Consider the following 19,356-nt stretch of genomic DNA (forward strand, 5'->3'; position numbering starts at 1 on the left):
AGCAGCTTCGAGAAGGAGTCAAAGCTTGAGCTCTGGAGTTGGACTTAATAGGCCCAATTCTAGACCCTGCCACTTTACTGCTTTTATGACCCTTAATCAGCAAGTGACTTAATTTCACTGAGCCCCAGTTTCCTTATCTATATAATGAAAACAAGGGTGTCACAGGTGGGGTTCTCTAGAAGGCATACCCTGAGCCAGCTTTTGGCATGAAGATATGTTTTAGGGTTCAATACCTGTGAAGCAAAAAAGAAGCAGGATTGAGCGGAGGGAGAAGTCATGATACAATACTGGCTCAAAAAGCCTTGGCCAAATCCACGGGAAGTTTTAGAGCTAAAACAGCCCATCTGAGTCATCCTATGTTGGGCTGAAATGGCTGAGACTTTGATACCATGGAGTGTGGGCTGCCCTGGAGGGGAGGGAGTGCCTTGGCTGAGGAGCCTCTCTGCAGCTGAGATGGCCCCTGGAAGAGCTGACAACTGACAGGTGCCTGCTGATAGCACTCCCAGCAGGCAGTAGGGGCAATGAGCCCTTCACTCAAGGGGTTGCACATAGTAGGTACCTCAAGGGGTGGTTGTGAGGATTGAGTACTTAAAGCATGCCTGTAATCCCAGTGACTTGAGAGGCTGAGGCTGGAGGACTGCTGGAGGCCAGGAGTTTAAAACCAGTCTGGGCAACATAGTGAGAGCACCATCTCTACCAAATTAAAAAAAAAAAGTAGCCACACATGGTAGCATGTACCTGTAGTCCCAGCTACACAGGAGACTGAGGCAGGAGGATCACTCGAGTCCAGGAATTCGAGGCTACAGTGAGCTGTGATCATGCCACTGCACTCCAGCCTGGGCAACAGAATGCGACTTTCTTTCTTTTCTTTTTTTTTAAGTGCTTATTCTAGTGCCTGGCACATGGTAGGCATTCAGTAAACAGTAGCTGCTGCTGTTATTTCTTTTTTCTTTTTATTTTTTCATTCTCAAAGGAAGTGAGCTGCTGTTATTTCTATAGGATCATAGGTTCTACTTATACCTGGTGGGGTGCTTGGTCTCATCAGTCTCTTCTCTGTGATTTAGGTTCCTGTTTGAGTAAAACAAGGAGACTTTTAGCCGTACTTGCCTATCCAAGTCATGTGTCCTAAGTGTCCATAACGAAAACTGCTAGGTAAAATATAAGAATATTGCATTACTTTGATTTAAAAACCATAAACAAGTAAGGGCAACTTTCTTCTGATGCCTTTGGATATATGGTGGTATCTCCTGACTTCTCTTATGTTCTCCTTTTAGTTAACAGCTGTAGGCATAGAAACCCACAACAGCTGTAGACAGAAACACTTGCAGGAGCTTGCAAATTACAAAAGGATGGGTTTTTTCCTTTTTCTCTGAATTTAATAACATCCCTTTTGCCAAATGGTACCCACATGCTGGGCAGACTGAGGAGAACGAGGACCGTTGAGGGGCTGCATCCTCATTGGGTGTCAGCCGCTCCAGACACATGCTTCACAGAGTTTCAGAAATTTTGGTATTTTTCAGAACTGAAATTCATTAGCATTGTTCTAAGAGTCTATAAATACAGTGAAAGGCATTTACAAATAGACATTGTAAAATGCTTGCACACCCACAGTCTGAACACTGTCAAAACACCAGCTGCAGCTTCCATACTTGGAAGGATCAGAACCTTTTTTAAACTTCACGTACTGTGTTTTCAAAGTAGGCTTGCTTCTGGCCCTGTGTCGAAGATTATTTCAACTTAAGCCTGTGTCTGGTGCTCGGCATGAGGGATCAGGGCTCAGTTGGAGAGACTGGAGGGATCCCACTCCCCTTCCTATCAACATGTGGCTGGTGCTTTAGAATCTGGGGAGGAGTTGGTCATGGATGATTAGTTCCTATTTCTTCAGGATAGTCCCTTGTGGTTCAGGCTATCGGACCATCTGTGTGGGGCCTGCAGGCAAATCCCAGAGATGTAAAACACTCTCCTGAGTCAGAAGCCCCTCCCTGACAAGGATTCACCCCAGGTCACACTAAATGCCACTTGAGGGGCAGCCACCTTGGCCAACTTAGAGCATAATAGTTTTTTCCTTTGATCCAGTGCCATTAGAACAACGCTCCTAAAATTGGGGATACAGCATCTAGTAGCTACAAGTAATGTGCACCTTTGCTTTTCATTCGTGTGGTATTCTTTATAATTTTAACAGTTGCAAAGACAAAATGCCCTTGTGGCAACGGTTTTCCACTGATAGCCATTGTCGTCGGCTATTTTTTGTTTCTTATGATTTCTCAAACAGGGATGTTGTATTAGTCTGAGTGGCTTAAACAACAGAATTTATTTCCTCACAGTTGTAGAGGTTAGAAGTGTAAGATCAAGGTATGGGCAGGGTTCGTTTCTTCTGAGGCCTCTTCTAACAGCCTCATTTTAACTTAGTCACCTCTTTTAAAGGCCCATCTCCAAACACAGTCACATCTTGAGATATTGAGGGGTTCCAACTTCAACATATAAATTTTGAGAGGACACAATTTAGTCCATAACAGACATATACATGGGGATCTGCAAGAATTTGTTTTTTGTTTGAAAAGTGTTGACACATTACTCAAGTCTATGGTCTGAATGTTTATACCTCACCCTCCCACAAATTCACCTGTGGAAATCCTCACTCCCAAGGTGACAGAATAAGAGGTGGGGCCTTTGAGAGGTGATTAGGTCATTGGGGCAAAGCTCTCATGAATGGGATTAATGCCTTATAAAAGAAACCCCTCTCCCTTCTACCACATGAGGGCACAGTGAGACGGTGTCCTCTGTGAATCAGGAAGCTGGGTCCTCATCAGGCAAAATCTGCCGGCACCTTGACCTTGGACTTCCCATCCTCCAGAACTGTGAGAAATAAATTTATGTTGTTTATAAACCACCCATACTATATCAAGAATATAACTTATCCACAGGTTATTTCCTAAGGTGTACAAGGCCCAGAAAAATCACAATGTTTGCTTATTCATTTAGTTAAACAAAAACTTTTTGTTGTACATAAATGTATAAAGCATTGTACTAGGAGGAAAAAAAGTGACAAAATCCCATTCTGAAGAATAAGTGGGGAAGATTACTAGGTACATATGTAAATACGAAGTGCTGTGATAAGGGTTGGAATACAGAGGTGTGTTGCAGGAAACACGAGGAAGAAAGGTGGATCTCTGAGTGCTAAAAGGGTGAGTTACATTTGCTCAAGTCAAGTGGGAAGGAAAGGAATTCACAACATTGACCAGAGACATGAAGATTTGGAGGCAAAGGAGATGATGAAATGTCCCAGAATTTGCCCACAACTCACAGGACCATATCCACTCCAATCCCCCATCCCAGACTCCAGCATTTCTCTAATGTTGAAATTATGGAACGAGAGCTCTAGATAGAACGCCTCTCGGAGGTGATCCTGTTGAAGCTAGCCCACCAGTCATTTTGTTGATGAAGCACCCAAGTTCCAGAGAGATTCAGTAACCCGGCCAAGGTCACACAGGTGATGAAGAGCAGATTTAATTGTAGCACACCTGGCCTGAATTTTTAAGTCTAGGGTTCATAACTCTACCCCTGGCCCGCAAACCAGTTCCCAGGAGAGATGACCTCATGGGGTAACTACTGCCTGGGTGATTCTTAAAGGAGAGTTTGTGAGGCAGGATCCAGGCAATCTCAGCTTTTACCTTGATGATACAATTGGAGAGAAAGGAGAGAGAACATGAGCTGCCTGAATCAGATGAGCCTCTAGTCGCTACTATTAAAAGTAAACTTTAGGCCAGGCATGGTGGCTCATGCCTGTAATCCTAGCACTTTGGGAGGCCAAGGTGGCCGGATCACTTGAGGTCAGGAGTTCAAGACCAGCCTGGCCAACATGGTGAAACCCCGTCTCTACTAAAAATACAAAAATTAGCCTGATGTGGTGGCGCATGCCTGTAATCCCAGTTACTCAGGAGACTGAGACAGGAGAATCGCCGAAACTCAGGAGGCAGAGGTTGCAGTGAGCCGAGATTATGCCACTGCACTCCAGCCTGGGTGACAGAGTGAGACTCCATCTCAAGAAAATAAAATAAAAGTAAACTTTAAAAGGAAGGAAAAATTCGCCTATAATCTTATCCCAGAGATTACTACTGTTAACATTTTGGACTATTTCTTTCTTATCTTTTTCCTATGTATGATTTGGTTTGTTTTTCACCAGTTTTCCATAGATGTGATCATACTGAATAGCATACAACTTTAGGTATTGAGGGAAAAGTGCATTTATTATACAAATACATAATGCATTCTCATTTCAGAAAATCTGGCAAATGTTCCACAGATGTTTTTTGAGTCCCTGCCATGTTCCAGCTGCTGAACTGGTGGTGGAAATCACCCATCAGACTACCCAGGAATAACCACTGTAAATTTTCTTCCAGTCTTAAAATCATTCTTCCTAATATGTCAGGAGGGCACATGGGCATATGTGTGCTGCTGTGTGTGTTGTTTTTAACCTGCCTTTGTCCCTTAACATTGCAACATAGGCATTCATTCTTGTTAGTATAAGCCATTTATAAACATCGTTCAGATGGCTATATAAAAGTCCATCAAATATCATAGTTTATTCAAGTGTTTTCCTATTTATGAAAGATTCCAGTTATTTTCAGTTTTTCTTCATTACAAATAACACTGTGAAAAACACACTGATGCATAAAACCCATTTGGGAGGCGGAGGTTGCAGTGAGCCAAGATCACGCCACTGCATTCCAGCCTGGGCGACAGAATGAGACCATGTCTTAAAAAAAAGAAAAAACTATTTTATTCTTTTATACATATATATATATATATATAGAGAGAGAGAGAGAGAGAACATATATATATATAACATATATAGATACTATATATATAACACATATATGTAGTATATATATAACATATATATGTACTATATATATATAAGAATAAAATAGTTGAGAATGACAATAAAAGGAAAATAAGGGCAGTAAAGTAATAAAGCACAGTAATGCACAATAGGGTCCTCTAAAGTTTCTGGAGACAGGCTCACATTTGATTGGAAGCTTCCAGCTGTCAAATCACAGAGGGAAACAGCAGCTTGCAGATTGACAGTTACCATAATACACAAATAAGCCACATGTTCAGAAACTGCTGAGTTGTTCCGAGATACATGTGATTAACTCATGAGCAAAACTTCATCTCTCTGCCAGCAGCCCCTCTGACTTAATGCCAGCTGCCCACAGGGTATCACCTCAAACCATCTTTCCCTCTTGACTGGAAAAAAAAAAAAAAAAAAAAAAAAGCCGAGTACAGTTCACTAGACTCACTGCCAAAGTGCTGTCTCTCTCCTGGGTAAGACATGTGGTCTTATAAGTTTTGGTCTTTGGTGTGTTTCAAAAAGGACAGCGCTGTTTGGCTGTGAGTGTAATTTGTGTTTAGTCTGTTATTTTGAAGGATGGCAGCGCCCAATCCTTCTGGGCTCTGTGGATCCCAAATCATGATATTTAAGGGTCCCCAGGAATGTATTTCTTTATATCTCGGGAAGACTCTTAAAAATGAAAATGCATTTCTGCTAGTAATTCTGCATTTCTGAAACATTTCATTCAGGTTACCTTCAAATTAGTGGATGCTGGGGCCCTGACAGTGAAATGTTTTGAAATAAATGTCCTCCATCTTGCCCTTCCTGTTGGCTCGGAATCAGTCTGAGGCAGTGGCCCTAGTGGGACCCAAGCTTGGGTAGCCAGGGGATGAAGAGGGAGTCTGCTATGGAAAACTGGCCTAGGGGAGCCCACAGCCTTAGGAAGTTAGGGTGAGGCAGGAAATAAAGGTCCTTCTCTGAAGCCTAAGCTGCTTCTCCTTTCCAAGTACAGGAGTTCATGCTCTACCTGAACTTCTATTTCAGCCTAGCTTGGAAGGGCCCAGCCAGCATCATAATGCACACTCCCAGGACAGTCTTGGAGCTGTATTTTCTGTTAGTGGAGGCCAAGCCATTAGGTCCAGGCCTGGTCCCTAGTATTTACACACCTGCCCCTCCTGTGGTGGAGGATGCTTGAAGTTAAGAGGCAGTGTTGTTTGCTTGGGAGTTGAGGAGGACTCATCTCCTTCCATTGGTCTTTTCCTACCATCACAAGAATATGCATGTTGTGCCAAATGTGCCCACAAACACCCCCTTTTTTGAGACAGGATCTCACTCTGTCACCCAGGCTGGAGTGCAGTGGCACAATCACGGCTCAGTGAAGCCTCAACTTCCCTGGGCTCAGGTTATCTTCCCGCCTCAGCCTCCCAAGTAGCTGAGACCACAGGCACATACCACCACACCCAGCTAATTTTTGTGTTTTTTGTAGAGATGGGGTTTCACCATGTTGCCCAGGCTGATCCCAAACTCCTGGGCCCAAGTGATGCTCCCATCTCTGCCTCCCAAAGTGTCGGGATTATAAATGTGAGCCAGTGTGCCCTGCTCACCACGCATTCTTTGAGTGAAAAACACAGCAGTCTGTCTTGTCAGCTCCCTGGTTTGGAGTTCACCCACAGCACCTGCCCTGCCCTGCCCTGACCTCCAGGTATACAGGTCTCCTACTACAACCGTCCCTCGGCCCCTCATTGCCTCCCAGACAAAACAAACCCCATAGTATCGGGCCCAGCAGTCACCCACCTTGCCAGCCTTTGTCCTGTCACTTCTCTCTGAGGACTTCAGGCTTTGGTTCCGGGGACCTTGGCCACACTGGCACACTCACCCACACTGGGGTCATCGCTCAATCACACCTCTTAGGATTATGTCCCCTCTCCCTTTTCCTCCAAGGCTCAAGTGTAACGACACCTCCTCTGTGTGACCCCTACCCTCTGCCTCACAGATATTCTGCACTGACCCACTCCTTTCTTCTCATAGGAGTGTGACACCTGCGTCTTATAGCCTAGGCCATGTGGACCTGTGGCTGGCTGGTTGTCTCTCCCATTTAGACCATGAGCTCTTCCCGAGTAGGCATTACCTCTGAATACCCCCAGAACAAGTGGCACATGACAAGTGCTTGTTGACTAAATCTGGTACTACTCATTGTGAGGTGTAACTTCAGGCCGTGGTGGCCTTCGGGGCTGTGAGATGGACTATTTCTGTTACTTTGCTGGGAACAACTGCTCAGCTTCTCTCATTTTATGGGCAAGGATCTTTTCCCTACTGCTCTCAGAGCCCTTGGATAAACTCGTTTGTGACTCATCCCCCCAAAAGGGCACAAAAAGCTGTCTTGTGGAGTAATTTGGAGGAACCTTCTGTTTGTGCATGAGAAGGCTGGGTTTCTCTCATTATCTTGGAGGCCTGTTCCCATCCCATAGAGCTGCTGCTAGCCCAGATACAGAGGGAAGTCACTCGTGTCCTGATGAGCATGGGGCACCCATCCAGGAGCCGTCTAATGTTACAGGCCTGAGCCCCAGCGCCAGCATTCAGGCCGCCAGATCTCAACTCGACACCTTGTGCCTGTCAACAGCCTGGCTGATACCACAGCCCCAGGCCAGAAAACCTTTTTCTCAAGGTTAAAAGTAGCTGACCTTTGACAAGCAGCATTGGCTAAATTCCTTGTTCCTTAAAAGGAAAGCTCCCAGTTATCATTAGCCAGTGTTTATTTGGCCACTGGGCAGGAGCAGGCCCTACACTGCACCCTGTGTACCCAGCAGGAGGATTTGTGACTGGAGGTACATTGGCGAACAGTCATTATTAAAATAGCCATCTTTGAAAACGCGTGCTGGAGAGGGGCGCATCCAGCCTGTCAGCTGGTCCGCACCCCATCCCATGTGGCTAGACAGCTCGTTGGTTCTCTGGCTCCCTCACAGGCAACAGTGCCACCCACTCCACACACAGCACACTCATTAACATGTGTGCAGCAAGAAAACTGACAGAATGACAAGGACACACACCAATGATTAAATGTCTGGGCTTGTGTTTTTAATGTAGGGGTGACGGTCCAAAGATTGACTTGGCGGGCAGTTCGCTATCTGGCATCCTGGACAAAGATCTCTCGGACCGCAGCAATGACATTGGTGAGTAAGGACAGTGTTCTTGCTTCTGTTTGCAGAGTTAGTAAAGAACTTCAGGGCCTGGCTTGCCTTCAGCCACCATGATGAGAAGTAACAAAGCCATTGAAATGCCAGGCTGGCACCCTCGCTTGGCTTTAGGTGTTACAATTTTGTAAAGAAAGGAAATGATGGTGCTTTCCACATTAAAACACGATGTCTGGGACCTTTCCCCTCCCTAGGAGAAATTCCTTGCAAAATCTAATGAAAAGAAATTATGAATAAGCCTTTCTGTAAAAGTGAGCATTAGCCCTTAAGTTCACAGTTTCCAGTGATTTGTGTATTTTGTGTAAAAAGGTGAATGGATGCAAATGTGAGATGGCAGGATTCGTTGTTGATACCGCACTTTTGACTGAGTTTCAAATGAGCTTTGGTGTGGTAATTGCCACTTAGTTCAGAACATGAGTGAGTTTTACCAAGGTCAGGATACCACCATGTGATAAATGGGAGGGAGCTGCAGTATGTCTGGGTAAATAAAAGTCAGAGGTCCTTTTGGAGGTGTACATGGGTGGGTGTGAGGCCACCGGTTGTGCTGTTAAGGCCACTGGTGGTCTGACCTGGGTGACAACCCTTTTAAGAAGTCCAGATTCAGGGACTAATTTTTTCTTATTATTTTATTTTATTTTATTTTTTGACATAAAGGCCATTTAATGATAGAAATGTATAAAAATAATCATAGTGTTTAGCAACAGGCTATCACATTTCTTGGGAAGAGGAAAATGACCTGCTTTAAGAAAAACTTGCAACCATGTGCAATATTTCATTTCAACACATTTTCCCCATCTGCTTAAGCATTTATCCTTTGAGTTACAAACAATCCAATTACACACTTTATTTTAAAATGTACAATTAAATTATTGACTATAGGCATGCTATTGTGCTATCAAATAGTAGGTCTTATTCATTCTTTCTAACTATATTTTTTCTACCCATTAACCGTCCCCACCGCCTCCCCACCCCAGCCCTGTACTACCCTTCCCAGCCTCTGGTAATCATCCTTCTGCTCTCTACCTCCACGAGTTCAATTGTTTTGATTTTTAGATCCCACAAATAAGTGAGAACATGCAATGTTTCTCTTTCTGCATTTGGTTTATTTCACTTAACATAATGATCTTCAGTTCCATCCATGTTGTTGCAAATGATAGGATCTCATTCTTTTTTATGGCTAAATAGTATAATTTTTTTTTAACTTTACATCTTCTATTTGTACCTATCAAGGTCATAAGTTAACATTCTCTCATATTCTACATAATATAGAAGGCTACATTTTAGAATTTACTTTGTTTTAAGTGAACTTTTTATTTTGAGGTCATTGTAGGTTCACATGCAGTTGTAAGAAGTAATAGAAATCTATGTACCCTTTACTCAGTTTTTCCCCAATGGTAACATCTTACAGAACTATAGTACACTGTCACAACCAGGATATTGACATTGATATGACCTACCAATCTTACTCAGATTTTCCCAGTTTTACTAGTACTTGTGTGTGTATTTCGCTCTATGTACTTTTTTGTTTGTTTTTTTTTATTGAGACAGAGTCTCTCTCAGTGGCCCAGGCTAGAGTGCAGTGGTGCGATCTCGGCTCACTGCAACCTCTGCCTCCCAGGTTCAAGCGATCCTCCCACCCCAGTGCCCTGAGTAACTGGGACCACAGGTGCATGCCACCATGCCTGACTAATTTTTGTGTTTTTTGTAGAGATGGGGTTGCACTATGTTGCCCAGGCTAGTCTCAAACTCCTAGGCTCAAGCAATCCTCCCACCTTAGCCTCCCAAAGTTCCGGGATTACAGGTGTGAGCCACCACACCCAGCCTGCAATTTTATCATACATGTAGGTTTGTGTATCTACCACCACAGTCAAGACATAGAATGTTTCCATCACCACTAGATCCCTTGTGTTGCTCTTTTTAAGCCACACCCACCTTTCTCCCACCCACCCACTTCCCTAACCTCTGGCAAGCACTATCAGGGATTGATTTGACATGGAAGACAGCTTTCCAGCATCATCTGCTTAGGCCACTCACTTTAGAAACAGATGTGCAATGGTTGGCAGGCCTTATAAGAGCACTAGAGCTCCCAGCATGAGCATTCTGCTCTCCTGCTGCTGTCCCTCTGTTTGGGTGCTGTTTTTCTCTGAACCTGCTGATAGAGTTGCATCTTTGCAACTGCTGACCTGCAGTCTCTGGTCTGGTCTCATGGAGGCTTGCAGGTAGGATGTGTGACTGTGACTGTAAATGCCAAAAGTACTTCCCCTGTTTCCACAAGCTCGTTTACATCCTCAGCCCTTGAGAAGCCCAGTCAGGAAGCATAACCTGATAGCTTGGGCTGACGCAATAACAGAAACTCTGGCCTGCTGTAGCTTTTGATCTGCTTAAAGTGCAGGTGGAGTAGAGCAGAGCAGTAATCGGCTGTGAATGAAAGGGGATTGTCAGAATGAGCCTGACTAAGTTCCGGTTCTACCACTACAGTTTCATATTTGGGCCCTGTTTTAAGCCAGGGTGGCTGGTTGGTGAAGGTCATGTGCGAACTCAGGAGGCTGTCTTGTCACCTCCCTCATGTCAATAGGAAGGGAGGTATTCTCCCTCCTCCAGAATATACAGGATAATCTGTCTTGCTTGTTAAGAGCATTCACCTTTGACCCTTACATTCTTTGGGTCTGGAGATGTCTATGATCACTATCATGAAAATATGCATCACATGTTTTTCAGTCTGACGAGCTAGTGTGAAAATATTGGGGGTATTGATGGGGGAGGTTCGTCTATAGAAGCTTTTCTTGCTGTGGAACTAAGCACAGTTGCATATATTTGGGAGCCCAGAAATAGAGCACTGAGGTTTGGTTCTCTCTCTCTCTTTGCCACAAAGACATTAATCCTAGAAGACTATAACTTCTCAAGTTAATGATTTTTCTTTTGTCTTGAGATAGTCTTGCTCTGTCACCCAGGCTGGAGTGCAACGGTGCGATCATTGCTCACTGCAGCCTCCAACTCCTGGGCTCATGCAATCCTCCCACCTCAGCCTCCCAAGTAGCTGGGATTACAGGTGCGCACTACCACACCTGGCTAATTAAAAAAATTATTTTTGTAGAGACAATGTATTCCTATGTTACCCAGGTTGGCCTTGAACTCCTGGTTTCAAGTGATCCTCCCACCTCGGCCTTCCAAAGTGCTGGGATTACAGGTGTGAGCCACCATGCCCAGCCTCAAGTCAACAATTTAATGTATATTTTATTTGCATCGTAAGAAATAATGATTGACAGTCACATGATCAATAAATACTTGAGTACCTACTACTCAAATGCAAGGCTGGCTGGAGACTGAGGCCTTCACACATGGGCTCTGCCTTCCAGGGGCTTTGGATCCTTTTGGGTCCCTAAGATGGCAAATGAAAAGTTAAATAGCACTGTAGGTCTGTATAATGACTGAGTGGTAGAAAGTAATGCTGGTCGGAGGAGAGAGTGTTCGCTGGGGCCCAGGTTGTTGGAACAGGCTTTATAAAGGGGGACAGATTTGTCTGTATCTTGAAGTTGGATTTGCTTATGTGGGGGTACTGGAGGTGGTCAGGAAAACCATGTGGGGAGTGTTGACCAGCCTGGCTGTGTTAGAGGGTTTGTGCTGGGAAGGAGGGAGGGCTATCCTGTGTATTAGTCCATTCTTGTATTGCTATAAAGACATATCTGAGACTGGGTAATTTATAAGAAAAGAGGATTCTGCAGGCTGTTCAGGAAGCGTGGCAGCATCTGCTTCTGAGGCCTCAGAAAGCTTCCAGTCATGGCAGAAGGCAAAGGAGGAGCAGACACTTACACCCAGATCTCAAGAACTCACTCACCATCATGAGTACAGTACTAAGGGGATGGTACGAAACCGTTCATGAGAAATCCACCCCCATGATCCAGTCACCTCCCACCAGGCCCCGCCTCCATTGGAGATTACAACTGAACATGAGATTTGGGTAGTGACACAGATCCAAACTATATCACCCTGGAATTGTAAGTACGGACTGTATTGAGTTTGAAGGAGATGGATTCGTAATTTATTCTGTAAGCAGTGGTGATCATTGATGGTACACCAAAGTGACAGGATCAGGTCTAAAAATTCAGATAGTAACTGCTGGAGCTTTGTGAGACGAATCAGGTGAAGGAAAGATGGGTGTCAAGGAGTCGGGTTATTTGATACTTGGGGTGAGAGGCAGAGAGCGCCAGAATGAAGCTGCTTATGAAAGGATCAGGAAAGAAGAGATAGATGTGGAAACAGCAATACAGGAGAATTACTGCCAGGCAATATTGTCAGACAGTAGGTTGGGTTTGGGAATGGGGAGGAGGAGAGAATGATTTGTTAGTCTTGACGTTTTAGGGTCGGGTGACTGGAGAATCCAGCAACATGGGTAGAAATGAGCATGTCAGGAGGTGGAGCTGGTTTGGAGGAAAACGTGATTAGTTTAGTTAAGCATGTTGGCTCTGAGAGTGGGCCAGACATGCCCGTGTCAGTGCCAACTGGAGGCAGGGGGTAAAGGGCTGAGGCTCGAGAGGTTGGCAGGAATTGCAGGTAGGGGTTAGGAGCTTCCCAGTGGCAGGAGTGGCCTCTGCAGACCTGGGTTCGAGTGCTGAATCGGCTGCTTCCTAGCTGAGTGGCCTTCTCCAATTTCCACAGACTCTCTGAGCTTCAGCTTCCGTATCTATAAAGAATACTAACATCTCTACTGGTCAGGTGGCTCATACGTGTAATCTCAGCACTTTGGGAGGCTGAGGCAGGAGGATTGTTTGAGCTGAGGAATGTGAGACCAGTCTAGGCAATATAGTGAGACCCTATCTCAACGAAATTTTTTTTTTAAATAACCAGATGTGGTGGTATATGCCTGTGTTCCTAGCTACTTGGGAGGCTGAGGTGTGAGAATCACTTGAGCCCAGGAAGTGGAGGTTGCAGTGACCTGAGATCATGCCACTGCAGTCCAACCTGGGTGACAGAGTGAGATCCCATTTCAAAATAATAAATAAATAATAAATAATAACGTGCAGCAGTGACTCACACCTGTAATCCCAGCACTTTGGGAGGCTGAGGCAGGAGGATTGTTTGAGTTTAGGAGTTTGAGACCAACCTGGGCAATATAATAAGACTCCATCTCTACAAAAAAAAAAAAAAATTGGCCAGATGTGATGGCACATACCTGTGGTCCCAGCTACTCAGGAGGCTGAGGTGGGAGGATCACCTGAGCCCAGGAGGTCAGTGCTGCAGTGAGCAATGATCATGCCACTGCACTCCAACCTGGGTGACAGTCAGACCCTGTCTCAAAAAAAAAAAAAAGGCCGGGCGCGGTGACCCAAGCCTGTAATCCCAGCACTTGGGGAGGCCGAGACGGGTGGATCACAAGGTCAGGAGACTGAGACCATCCTGGCTAACACGGTGAAACGGTGTTAGCCAGGTGAAAAAATACAAAAACACGGTGACAAAATACAAAAAACTAGCTGGGCGTGGTGGCAGGCGCCTGTAGTCCCAGCTACTCGGGAGGCTGAGGCAGGAGAATGGCGTAAACCCAGGAGGTGGAACTTGCAGTGAGCTGAGATCCGGCCACTGCACTCCAGCCTGGGCAACAGAGCGAGACTCCATCTCAAAAAAAAAAAAAAAAAAACATGTCTATCAACTTCCTCACCTTGTCTTCCAGAATTATGTCAAATCACTTGGTGGCCTGTAAAAAAAGATAGAAATGCTTATGATTAATGTTATTTGCTTGGAAGTGATGGTTGGGTCAGGAAGATAAAGTCCTCGCTATGAGAAAAGGCAAAGAACCTAGGGCTGAAGACCAAACCCCCACCAAGTCCACATTTAGGGGAAAATCAGGATCTTGCAACATCACAGAGGCCAAGGGAGGAGAGAATTGTAAACAGAATGTCTTTAGGCCCAGAGGCAGGAATGTTCTTTGTAGTTGGATGGGTCAAGGAGAAAAAGACATTGCAGAAGCGGGTGGCTCTCCTCAGGGCTGCTTCTGTAGCATTTGTTCATTGCATTGGATCAAGGAGGAAATTATTTGTACCAGAATGTTTTGTTAGTGATTCAGACAATTGAAGCTGTCTAAATGTGGGCCACAGTGAACAACATAATACAACCCTGAAAACCATTGGAAACCATCAGTGTTAGCTATAAATAAATCTGGGTTTCCGCTTAATAAAGCTATAATTTAAAATTATTATAATATTAAATTAGAGAACATGGCTTTTTCAAATCTTGTGTGGGCAGCTCCCAGCGTCTGTCAGCCAGCGATCAATTAGAATGAAATCAATTGGTCCAAAACTAACTTGTTGATGTCAGTTTGAGATATTGTTTATATCAAACTATGCAGCCATATTTCAAGTAACATAATAGAAGACATGGACAAACTCCAACACAGGCCTGTGCATGAATAGAAATGAAAATTGTCCAGTTTTCTCTTGCCGATGGAAGAATCTCTGTTCCGATTGAATGGGAGATTACAGGCCCTGAAGTCAAGTGCTATAATGTTTCCTTTTGTTATGCCGTATATTGTAGTTCCCACTGCATGGCAGGATTTATTGTTACACTTCAATGCTCTCGGGATTTTCAGTTCCTTTCCCACTAAAGCACATAGCAACAGGCCTTCAGATAGGAAGCCTACTGTGAAGTAAGCCACCTGTTTTCAACTAATTGACTTAGAGAATGCCCTTGTCATTCCTCCTCCTCAGTTGCCTAGCATCTTTGTTAGAACTGTTGTTTTTTTCCATCTGATCCAAATCTCAAACTATTCACACTTCCGTCTCTTTATGTAGACCCCTCCCCGTCTTCACTTGAGGACTGTGAAGATTTCCTCTCTGTCTTTTCAACTTGACCCACAAAACACACTTTGCACTGTAGTCAGTTTTGGGGGCCAAGTGTTGCTTGCTTTAAAGTCAACAGACTTGGGACATAGAAGTGATTTGGAAGGTATCAAGGCTAACTTCATCTCATGCTCAGATCTCTCACAGATACCTGGGGCCTATGGTTCCTTTGAACCGGGAAACGTGAAAGTACTTCCCTGTGCCCTAGGAAGAGTACTAAGTAAGAGCCAATCAATTTGAGGTTCCGGAAAGGTTCTCAAAGGGGATTATAGTGATGGTTGCACAACTCTGTAAATTTACTAAAATTATTGAGTCGTACAGATAACGTGGGTGAATTTTATGGTATATATAGATTGTACCTCAGTAAAGCTGTTAAAAAGAAAAAAATAAGAGCTAATTGAAATTTTCCTAACACTCACATTGAGGCCCAATGTTAAAATAGATACGCACACCACTGATCAAGTATGGGATTCAAAGTGCCCCTTTGCCCCACTTTTTGTTGTCGTTGTTGTTGTTGTTGTTTGAGACCAGGTCTCACTCTGTCGCCCAGGCTGGAATGCAGTGGTGTGATCTCGGCTCACTGCAACTTCCGTCTCCTGCATTCAAGCGATTCTCCCACCTCAGCTTCCTGAGTAGCTGGGACTACAGGTGCGTGCCACCACGCCCGGCTAATTTTTGTATTTTTGGTAGAGACGGGGTTTCACTATGTTGGCCAGGCTGGTCTCAAACTCCTGAGCTCAAGTGATCCACCCGCCTCAGCCTCCCAAAGTGCTGGAATTACAGTCATGAGCCACCGCACCGGGCCTCCTTTGCCCCACTTTATAAAATAGTCGCGGTTATTTAGAGTAACAACTACTACACTGATGTTTCTGCATCATCTGTAAACTAATTCTTTATATATATAATTACATTTTAGATGTGTTAAGAAAGCTCTCCAGGCTGGGTGCAGTGGTTCATGCCTATAATCCCAGCACTTTGGGAGGCCGAAGGGGGTGGATCACCTGAGGTCAGGAGTTCGAGACCAGCCTGGCCAACATGGCGAAACCCCGTCTCTACTAAAAATACAAAATAAATAAATAAATAAATTAGCCTGGCATGGTGGCAGGTGCCTGTAATCCCAGCTACTCAGGAGGATGAGGCAGGAGAATCGCTTGAACCCGGGAGACAAATGTTGCAATGAGCCAAGATCATGCCACTGTACTCTAGCCTGGGGAACAAGAGCAAAACTCCATCTAAAAAAAAAAAAAAAAAAGGGTCTCCAAAACCTAGTAATCATTTTGTAATGTAAACTGTCCCCTTAGGGTGTTAAATGTGTGTATTTTACACCATTTTTAAAAATCAAGGTCCACCTGGACATTGATCTGTAGCTGATTACAACCCTGGTGAAACAATAATCCCAAAGTGCTTGAAAGGCTTAGGAGCGTTTCGTAAGCATGTTTTGGGTAGAACATGTCTTTATAACTTTTAATCCTCTTTGAGGTACAGTGTGAGTACTGGAGCTGTGTGTGGAATATCCTCGTGTTAGAATAATTCCACTAATATAGTGGAGAACAAACCCTCCCCCTTCATCTCCCCTCTTCCATCATTCTGAGGTTCTAGTGTTGAAATAAGAGCAGTGAGAGCAAGCAAGAGTAAGGAAAGAAAGAACTAATATTCACTGGGTGCCCACTAAATGTTTTGTCTATTTTTTTCTCACAGTCCATAGCCCTGAGGGATGTGTAATGACTCATGGTTTTGCAGTGAAGGAACAGGGAAGAAAGCAAGCTGGGGAAACTGAGCAAGATTATCTGGCTAGTAAGAAATTGGAGTTGAAGTCCGGGCACGGTGGCTTATGCCTGTAATCCCAGCACTTTGGGAGGCCGAGGCAGGTGGATCACCTGAGGTCAGGAGTTCGAGACCAGTGAGGCCAACATGGTGAAACCCCATCTCTACTAAAAATATAAAAATTAGCTGGGTATGGTGGTGTGTGCCTGTAATCCCAGCTACTCGGGAGGCTGAGGCAGGAGAATCTCTTGAACCCGGGAGGCGGAGGTTGCAGTGAGCTGAGATCGCGCCATTGCACTCTAGCCTGGGGGACAAGAGCGAGACTTTGTCTCAAAAAAAAAAAAAAAATTGGAGTTGAAGCCAGGTCTCCCTGACCCACGAGCCCAAACTTTCTAGATCCACATCAGCATTTCTCAACTGCTCTCCCCAAGGGGACATTTGGCAATGTCTGGAGACATTTTTGACTGTCACATCATAGGGGTGGGGGTGGAGATGCTGCTGGCATCTAGTGGGTAGAGGCCAAGGATGCTGCTAACCATCCTCCAGTGTGTAGGATAGCCCCCACAGACAACAAAGAATGATGCAGCCCCAAATGTCAATAGCACCAAGGCCCAGAGAGCCCAGTCTGTGTTAGGAACAGGAAGAGGATAGGCCTCCCCCGCAAGTGCAACTTGTGTTCCCTGGAGTGGCCTGTCTCATTTCCTGAGAATCTCTATAAAACCTAGTTTGAAAGTGTTTCATATACAAAAAGGTAATTATATTTGAAGTACTTAAGCATCAACCAAGGACATGACTGTGACCTTTGTGAGAGAGAGAGAGAAAGAGGGAGGGAGAGAGGTAGGGAGAGAGAGAGAGAGAGAGATCTTAAGGTTTGCAGCAAGTGAAATGATACCATTTGAGTCTGATTTCAAATAGAAAGAGTGTTGGATTTGGGATTAGATATTTGCCAAAGATCAACTACCCAGTGTTTAAACGGGTATTACATAAAAGGACAATAGCAAATTTGATCAATACTGAGTTCTAAATCTGTACTCTGTATGGTAAAGTTATACAGGAGAGCAAGAGAGAGCAATTGTAATAGTGACCATTAACACACAATTTTTGTGAATGTGACACCAAATCTCTATAAACAAGTGATTACATTCTTACCTTATTTTGCAATTTCTACCTTTTATGATAAGAAATCACTTCTAAGGGTTTCTCATACAAATTTTGAGGAAAAATTCAGATCTCCTGACTTGGGGCTATTGGTTTTTCTGTCCTCTTTTTAAAATACATATCTTAAACTTCCCCTTTTGGAGCCAGAGAGCCAGTTATTGGTCCTTGCAGCATGTCAGATCATTGAGCAATTTCTCAGGTTCAACAAGACAAGATAAACTGTGTCCTGCCTGCCATTAAAAAAAAAAAAAAAAAAAAAAAAACATGAATGACATTTGGAGTGTTCCAGATTGACTACTGGCTGAGCGTGTGTGTGAACAACAGCCACGCCTTCCAGCTGTCTCGGGAGTAGTTGCTCAGACATGAGAGCTTTCATTGAAGAGCCGTGGCTGGCTCCTACAGACACTGTCTCCTTACCGGCAACCTTCAGACATGGCCTTTGGGACCAAGGACACTGTTGATGTTACCCGTGCTGAAGAACAGGAGATACGGTTGCTATTGGTCTACAGTCAAGTCTGCGTATGACGGGCTGGGGTGCCCATGTGTGGACGTGTGCAGCTCCGGTCCCTATCTAGGGACACAAATCGTGATCAAACTTAAATTTTTATCAGGAGTAGCTGAAAAGCACGATATATTTCTCAAGTGTGATGACAAAAGGCAAAAGAGATTGTGCTGAGGGTCAAACGCTTTATACAAAGGAAGTAAAACAGGTTGCGTTTCTGATTGATGGGTTTTTAACCCAGACAGTCCTCTGAGCATTTTTGGTTCCTTCCTCAAACTTAGAGGCGTAGTTAATGCAGAACAGCTTCTGTGGCTGGCCCTCTCCCTGCATCGCCCTCGAGCCCTCCCCTGGTTCCCAGCCTCTCAGGCTCGCAGTGGAGGTGTGCTGCTGAGGAAACAAGGTCAAGCTGGCAACCAGCACTCATTTTGAAAGGCATCCTCCAGTCCTACAAGAGATGGTCCTTCAGGGTCCTTTGAAGGGCCTGATCCTGGGTATAAACTGAGCATCTCCACTTAGACTTTCTCAGTGAAAGATGTTGGTCCTCACCAGAACAGAGGTGCTCACCTCTGCCTATGCGCCCTGCACAGGGTGGTCCTGCTGGCCTTTGGTGGTCCATCGCGGTGGCTGGGTTTGTGCTTAGTTATGAGGGGTTTCGTGAACATCTTTTACCCCATAACATCCTATAAGCACAAACTCAGTAAACATTGAGAGTGCCTGTAGGACAAGCCTCACAAATGCTATAGAAACAGGGGGAGGTTACGTCAAAGTGGGGACATGATGGCAAATGTTGCAGAACCTCACTGGAGCAGTGCATTTGGTGGTATGAATTATTCCAGAATACAGAGAGCAAATTAGTGCTATCCTACCCAAATGCTCTATACCCACCAGCCTGCAAAATAGTTGACGTGAGAGAGGTGGAGGGACATTTAGGGAGCATCAATTCAGATGGCTCTTGGCTTGGAGAGGGTCACAGCTGTGTGGACTTGCAGGCAGCCCCAAACACTTACCTATGTGCAGAGTCAGCATGTCCTCCCTCCCCTGGTATTGTGGTCGCCTGCATCTCTGTAGCCAGGGCTC

General features: G+C 44.7%; 1 protein-coding gene across 13 annotated transcripts in view; it reads left to right on the forward strand.

Annotated features, from left to right (window-relative positions):
* Positions 1-19,356, forward strand: part of SH3KBP1 (SH3 domain containing kinase binding protein 1) — a 355,843-nt gene that overhangs the window by 308,031 nt on the left and 28,456 nt on the right. For all 13 annotated transcript variants that reach the window (XM_017953930.3, XM_021933130.2, XM_021933128.2 and 10 more), the window contains one exon: positions 7,919-8,004. In XM_017953930.3, the coding sequence (XP_017809419.2) occupies positions 7,919-8,004 (86 nt within the window). The remainder of the gene's footprint in view (positions 1-7,918; positions 8,005-19,356) is intronic.

The sequence above is a fragment of the Papio anubis genome, chromosome X (genome assembly GCF_008728515.1).
Source record: "Papio anubis isolate 15944 chromosome X, Panubis1.0, whole genome shotgun sequence".
NCBI lineage: Eukaryota > Metazoa > Chordata > Mammalia > Primates > Cercopithecidae > Papio > Papio anubis.